This window comes from Ochotona princeps, chromosome 2, assembly GCF_030435755.1.
Source record: "Ochotona princeps isolate mOchPri1 chromosome 2, mOchPri1.hap1, whole genome shotgun sequence".
Lineage (NCBI taxonomy): Eukaryota > Metazoa > Chordata > Mammalia > Lagomorpha > Ochotonidae > Ochotona > Ochotona princeps.
In genome coordinates this window covers 33,267,351-33,275,370 of record NC_080833.1, presented here as the reverse complement: position 1 = coordinate 33,275,370, position 8,020 = coordinate 33,267,351, and the positions used below count along the sequence as shown (strand labels likewise).

The 8,020-nt window shown below is 41.9% G+C and overlaps 1 protein-coding gene across 1 annotated transcript; it reads right to left on the bottom strand.

The window, feature by feature from the left end:
* Positions 1 to 2,284: 2,284 nt before the first annotated feature.
* Positions 2,285 to 3,229, bottom strand: LOC101529471 (olfactory receptor 2A12-like). Its single transcript, XM_004591672.2, has one exon. It carries the CDS (start codon positions 3,227 to 3,229, stop codon positions 2,285 to 2,287), a length of 945 nt encoding a protein of 314 aa, XP_004591729.1.
* Between the last annotated feature and the right edge of the window lie 4,791 nt (positions 3,230 to 8,020).

Genomic DNA, 8,020 nt, shown 5'->3' with positions numbered 1-8,020 from the left:
CGGTCTTGCTGGTGGGAGGCCAGCATGAGTTTATTTCTGTTTAAGGATCTGGTTTCATGTGGAGAGGCCATCTATACCATTTTCCACGTTGTGTTCCCCAACTATTATAAGACTAAAAAATCATCTCTCCTATTAATTTCCATTTACTCCTCATTACTCACTGTGATGAAGTGATTCACATACATTCTCATATAATCCTTCTGACAATCTTATTTTTTTAAAGATTTATTTATTTTTATTGGAAAGGCAGATTTACAGAAAGAAGAAGAGCCAGAGCAAGAGAGATCACTTTCTGCTCATTCCCCATATGGCTGCCAAGGCCAGAACTGAGCTGATCTAAAGTCAGGATCCAGGAGTTTCTTCTGGGTTTCCCACACAGGCACAAGGTCCTAAGGTTTTGGGCTATCCTCCACTGCTTTCCCAGTTCACAGAGGGAGCTGGATGAGAAGTGGAGTAGCTGGAGCACAACTGGAGCCCATATGGGATGCTGGCACTTTCAGGCAGAGGATTAGGCAGTTGAGGCCCCTGAAAATCTTCTAAGGTGTATATATTATTTTATTCTCAGTTATAGATAAAGAAATTGAGACCCAAAAACATAAGGTTTTAAGAAAGCAAACTCACTAGCAAACAGGCAATTTCAAATGACATTAAAAAAATGTTACTACTTTTTAAAGTCCATGAGATGGATAGAAACACTATTGTGTTTGAGACAGGGATAAGCATTAGCCTAGCTCATCAGGTTAAGCAGCTGTTTGGGATGTCCACGTCCCGCATCAGGGTGCCAGTTTGAGTTCTGGTTGCCTGTGAATGCACCCTGCAAGGCAGTAGAGATGGTTCAATTACCTGGCCACCAATGTGGAGACCCTTGTGGAATTCTAGGCTCCTGGTTTTGGCCTGGCCCGATTCCAGTTATTGCTGGCCTTTGGGGAATGGGCTAAGACACGGAGGATATCACTCCTGACCCTGAAACTTAACCATACTACCTTTCAAGTATATAAATAAATAAACATTTAAAAGAACGTTTGTGGTAGATAGGTCATTGTGTTGGTGAAGATGACAATCTGAAAAATTCATTACACATAAATCCACAAAAAAAAGACTTACATGTGGAGAAATCCAGAAGTAATTTGCTGCAGAATTGCATAAGCAGTAAAAATTTGGAAATACAACAATAGGGTATTAGAAAAATAAAATGTGATGTATGCTTGCTGAACAAAATAATCTAAACCTGTAATTATCAAGCAGAGAGATGACAGAAACATTATGCTAAGTTAAGCATCATGGTTCAATGTCATATTGATACAACAATCTTAAAAATAATTTAAACATATAAAAGAACAAGTGCATGAATACAACCATATGAAAACAAAAGTTTAAAAAAAGACTGAATAGACTTCAGTTTAATAGTAATTGATTGGGGAGTTGAAAATATTCAAATAATGTTTCGATCTTGTTATCATTTAATCAACTTTGTAAAAAGTAATTTTAAAAAGACTTGGATGAAAGATAGCAAAATAGTAACAAATATTTGCTTAGGGTGGGAGAAAATGGAGTTTGTCTTATTTTTTGTAACTGTATCTCACTTATCGCTCTACATAAGTTAGTAGACATAAGTGTATATAGGTGCATATCTATATATAAGTCTATATATTTACATGTATCTTCTTTTATAAATATGTATATAGGTATAGATCAATCTTTTCTCCCAAATTGAGACTAAGATTTGAAATGTAAATTTTAAAATGTCCAGATAAGAGTCCATGTCACAAGCTGAGTTCAAACAGAATCAATTATTAAATGTGTTGTTTCACAGATATGTCTAAAATAACTCTAGCTCAGATTTTTTAGAATCTAACACAAAAAGCAGTGCTAGGTATTACTCGGAAATCCTTGTTAGAAAGGAATTCAAGACTATCATCTGTCTGCCCTTTATGCCATTTTCACTTTCAATTCCTTTACACTAGAGAAGCATGTTTGCCTGCTAAACACTTGACTGTGATCATGCAGAACTGACATAAGAGCAAAGGAGAGAACCCATGCATCCAGCAAGAGTTACAAGCCCCAAGGACCTACCTTTGTGAAGACACACATTGTTCTTGGTACCAAATCTTTGGGTGATGGCAGTAGAAAACCTTCCACCTGGTCAGATAGATGGTCATACTCTCTCCTGCTTGCTCATAATCCCAAGAGGTTTCAGCTTGTTGAGAAGGGATGTACCTTTATCACACCAGAAGAGTGACATCCAGTTTGCTCATGCCTTCCAACAATCCTGAGACATTCTTAGTCATGGAGCTGCCCCTCTGTCTCCAAGCACCTTCAGAAAAGCACTCTTCACATCCTTGTTCCTGAGGCTGTAGATGATGGGATTGAGGAAGGCAGAGACGACGTTGTAGAAGAGGGCCAACTTCTTGTCGCGCTCTGGGTCATACCAGGAGCCAGGCCTCATGTACATGATCATGGCAGGCCCATAGAACATGGTGACTACAGTGACATGAGAAGCGCAAGTGGAGAAGCACTTGAGTCTCCCTTGGGTTGAGTGAATTCTTAAGATGGAGGCAAAGATGCGGACATAAGAGGCTAAGATGAGGGAGAGTGGGACCAAGAGCAGGATGAAACCCAAGATGAAGTCCAGACGGTCATTGAAGGATGTGTCTGCACAGGCCAACTTCAGGACTGCAGGGACCTCACAGAAGAAATGGTTGATCTTGTAGGGCCCACAGTAGGGCAGACGCATGGTGAAGATGGTGTAGATTAGGGCCCCACTGATGCTAATTGACCCACATATTGTGACCATCTTGATACAAACAGGACGGTTCATGAGCACTGTGTAGTGAAGAGGAAAGCAAATGGCCACATACCTGTCATAGGCCATAATGGCATAGAGCACACACTCAGCAATACCCAGAACCAAGAAGATGAACATCTGGGCTACGCAGGCTCCCCAGGAGATGGTCCTTCTAGGAAACACCATATTGATCAACATCTGCGGCACAGTGGTGGTGACATAGCTCATGTCTACCAAGGAGAGGATACTGAGAAAGAAGTACATGGGCGTGTGGAGGCATGAGTCTAAGTAGATCAGGGTGACAATGAGCCCATTGCCCATAAGGGTGATGAGATAGAGGAGGAGAAAAAAAGTGAACAGGGCCATTCTGACCTGAGCCTCACTGGAGAAGCCAAGGAGGATGAACTCGGACACAGAGCTATTTTCCTGGCCAAGGTTCTGCATGGTGAGAAGAGACAAAGACTTTCTCATTCAGTCCTTGGCCTTGGGAAGTGAGATAAGAGTTGATAGATGCCAAGCCACACACCCTGTACCATACAGAGCCACTTTCACAGACTTGATCAAACCTTTTTCAGTTGAATGAAAAACAGAAGCAACCTAGGGCAGATGTGGCACCAGGCAATAATTCAGGGACATAAGTTCATACCTGGAATAGAACACAGGATGCCTGACTATAGAAAACCCCTTCTCTGGAAATCTTCCTCTTTGAGAGAAGATAAGGCACTAGGTGACTATGGTTGCAGCAGGGAACCCAGCAACCCCCAACTACTGCCAAATCCTACCATGGATGCAACTTGTCTCAGTGTGGAGTAAGCAGGTGCCTCTGTCAAGATTTAAAATTCATCTAAAATTTATGGCAAATAAAAGTGGTCAGTGTCAGTGAAACAAATATGGAGACCAGAAAACCGGAGGGCTAGTCTTGGCCTTGCCTCTGGTTTGCTGTGATCTTTAGAAACTCCTTCTTGATCTTCAAGGCCCCATTTGAAAACTGAAGCTGTTAGATTTGACCATCTAGAGGGGCCCGTCCAACTCCTTCTTTGATACTTAATGCCTCTGTGCCTTGAGTGCCAAAAGAGGACTGAGTCAAGCCATCAGCGGAAAGGAATTGTGTTGGCAGGAGCTCCAGGCTGGGAGTTAGAGACATGAGCTCTGAGCCCCCAGAGCACATTCAGCTTTGACTCAAAATCAATAGATTCAGGTCTCACCAGCTTCTTTATTTACTCCCACCTTGTTTAACTTCTCACCAGTACATGTTCTTCATCCACAAAATGAAGTAATACATGAAATTCATGGGTACTCTAAAAAATATGAAAAATGGAATTTAAAATATGAATTTAAAAGACTTATTCTAATATATGAAAGATACATATAGTGGAAAACTCATGCATGAATTTCAGTTTTATTCTGTACCAAAATGAGCTCATCCTTAAATTTCTTTTCTGAGAACTTTCTGGAGTACTCTTATATGTCCTCCAAAATAAAGGCTACATGAAATCAATATGGTTTATGCCAAGTGAAAACTTAGTAAATGAGAAGCTGGGTAGAAAGATGAGTGGAGAGAGGAGCAGAAAATTTGAGGTTCAAGGCTGAAAACAGTAGTGTGTAACTTTTTGATACAAATGATGTTGGAAATTTGGAAGATGGATCAGTGGTTTGAGCCTGGATTACAAAGACAGTGGTCAATGCGTGTTCTAGTTTTTAGGAATACTAAGGATTGGATGAAGGTGAAAATGTCCCAGAAAAGGAATGTCTGTGTGGGTAAGATACTGCATGGCTCAGCATATAAGACAGAAATGGGGAAACTCTCAAGAGATAAGGTTTGCTCAATAATGCACACAGCCAACCCTGAAGCCAAGACCATGAAGCTGAGAACAAGGTAATGTCTATACATTCTCCTTTCCACCACCCACACTCCAGACCAGGCCTTTATGGTGGTCTCCTGGTGGCCTGACTTCCTGGTACACACAATAAAAGGTTCTATTTTCTATTATCTATCTGTCTGTCTATCTATCTATCGATCTATCTCATCTATCTTATCTATCTATCTATCTATCTATCTATCTATCTATCTATCCATCTATCGCCTTTTTATGTATCCTCAGGCTTGGGTTCAAGGCCTTTTTCATTCTGCCTATATGTGATTCTCCATTACTCAGTGAGATTTCTGAGCCATGGTGCTGGTAACTCAACCATGTACAGGAGCCTAATCTGGGCAGTTGGAATCACCCACTGTTGGAGCCACAAACTAGCTGGCTTTCCCATACATACACATTACCCTATGTGCTAGCTGTTTCTATGTTGGGAGTGCCTTCCCTAATCCTTTCTGCTTCCTTAGATTCCACCAACCTAAAAGATCCAGCTCAGGTGTTCTTCCTCCTTAGCTGACCAGTCCAGGCTTGTTCATTTAATGTGTGCGCTGTCTTCCTAGCCAGGCTGCCTCTTTTGAGTCACATACCCAGCACAAGGAAGCTGCCTGTTCAGGTACAAACCTTGAGCTAAAGATTGTTGGTGCTTGGAGAAAGGTGTGTAAAGGTCCTCCTCCCGGCCAGGTTGAGTAGGTGCCAGCAGACTTCTTTTTGGGATCCTGCCTCAGCATTTATCTTCTCTGCTTCAAAACCAGATTCTGAGTTGCTTTCTACCAAACTAGTAAATGGTAGGATCGGTACTCAAACATGGGTCTCTGCCTTCATAGAAAGCCAGGCTCCTAACAACTGTGCTTCCATCTCTCTCAAAGGCACATAGAGGAGCAATCGCATCAGGGGTGCGGACTAGGAAACAGATTCTATCATCACATCTATTCTCTTTCCTCTACCTGCTAACATTGCTGTGACCCTCCAAACACCCTGCACTTTTAAGCGAGAAGAGGTAAAGGCAGCCTTGGGACACATTCTGGGTTGAAAGGATGGGCTGAGATGCTAAGAATGATGTGCACAGAACTGGAAATGACCTCAGAAGTGGTCTGGAGTCAACTCCCATCCAGTAGGGGTAGGTTTTCACTCTCTCCTCCTCAGAACGAAGGACAGAAAAGAGTGGGCCTTCTCTGTTCTCTCTTGGGATCCCCAACCTCTCCCTCAGTCCCACCTGCACATACAAGCTTTCTCATTCTTCATTACTGCAGAAGCATCAACCTGTTCCCTTGTAGTAGTAGAAGGCTCCTTGGTATGGCAGCAATGCAGAGCAGGTATGAGCCTCTCTTACATGTATTGGATCCAGAGAAGTCCTGGAGAGGGAATCCAGTTGACAGACCCAGGAGTCCTTTTTGTACCAGGGCAGAGTTAGAGAGTAAATTTTCAATTCTTGAAAAACCCAGGGGGTTCCTTGTCCATGTTGATAAGGGTAGCTTGGAGACACAGCCATAAAGTTTAATGCCCTTAAGACATTTCAGGCATGGCCCCTGGAGCTGGTGAGTTGGGCATCTTTCTGAAGTTGCCTTTGGGGGCCTGAAATGTTATGCCACAGAGACTTACAGAAGGGAGGGAGCCTATGGTGGAGCTGCCGCCTTTCTGTATGATGCATCGGTAACACTAACAAGACGGCTTTGTTTTCTTCTGAAGCACTTTGGTGTGCTTTTCCAAACCCAGGCTTTTTATCTAAGGCCACGCATCTAATAAAGGAAAAACTAAGGCTTGAAAACAGATAACACAAATGCTTTTGATATTTACTGGGGTCCTCATAGCTACTAATTCTCTAAGAACTACAATTATCCTCAGGCACCTATCCAAGCCCACTCATGTCTACAACCTCTTGCTATAACAGCAACTACTACCTACTACTGAATGCCTAACTCTTACCAGATGCTAGACCGGGCAGCACACAAAATATAGTTACTCTTTATTGGTAAGATCTAGAGGCTCAGAGAGTTTAAGAAATTAAATGGAGAGCTCCTGCACCATGGCCTAGCGGCTAAAGTCCTTGCATTGAACCTGTTGGGATCCCATATGGGCTCCGGTCCTAATCCCAGCTGCCCCACTTCCCATCCAGCTCCTTGGTTGTGGCCTGGGAAAGCAGTCAACGGTGGCCGAAAGCCTTGGGACCCTGCATCCACGTGGGAGACCTGTAGGAAGTTCCTGGTTCCTGGCTTCAGATCAGTGCAGTTCTGGCCATTGTGGTCAGTTGGGGAGTGAATCAGTGGACAGAAGATCATCCTTTCTGTCTCTCCTCTTCTCTCTATATGACTTTGCAATAAGAATAAATAAATCTTTTTTAAAAAAGAAATTAAATGGCGTATTCACATCACATAGCAGATACATTTTGTAGCCCAAATTTGAACCTCTATCTGCCAGCCACCAAAAGGGTTCTACTATAAGGTTTCTACTGCTAAGGAAGGACATGATTTAGTGGGTGTGTATAGTCATGCTGGGAAACACGGTTGATCCAGGAGCCACGTAGATCCAGCACCTTTGACTTAACCTTCCACAGCCTCAGTTTCCTAGATGAAATACATGTTTGTTTGGATTCTTTTTTTTTTTTTTTTGAGAAAAGAAAATAAAGGAAAATAAAAAGAAGAATTTTTGCAGCTGTGTTCATGAGGGATATGTGTCTGCAGTGTGCTGTTCTTGTAACATCTTTCTCTGGCTTAGGTACAGGGACATTGTTCTAAAAAAATGAGTTGCAAATCATCCTCTTAAAACTTTTAGAAGAGTCTGCAGACATGGAAACATCTCTTCCTAGTGACTAACATAACTCACAAGTTAAACCATCTGAATCTAGATTTTTTTTCTTGTGTGGTGTTTTAATTGCTCATTTAAAATCCTTTATGTATATTATATATAAACTGAAATTGCACTGTTTCCTCCAGGTCTCCCACGCGGGTGCAGGGTCCCAAAACTTTGGGCCATCCTCAACTGCTTTCCCAGGCCACAAGCAAGGAGCTGGATTGGATGTGGGGCAGCTGGGATTAGACCTGGCGCCCATATGGGATCCTGGCACGTTCAAGGCAAGGACTTGGCCACTAGGCTACTGTGCCGAGCTCTATCTATTTCTTTTTCTAGTGAGCTTTGTTAGTTTTTATCCTTGAATGGACTTATCCATCTCATCTAAATTATTTAATCTTTTAGAAAAACATTGATCACAATATTCCTTCATTTTTTTAAACATTTATGAGATCCATTGTAATATTACACTTCTAATTTCTATTATTGGAAATTTGTGACTTTTATCTGATCAATCTGGCTGTAGCATTGTTAATACTATTTATTTTCTCAGAAAACAAAAACCAACAAGACATCATTTTCT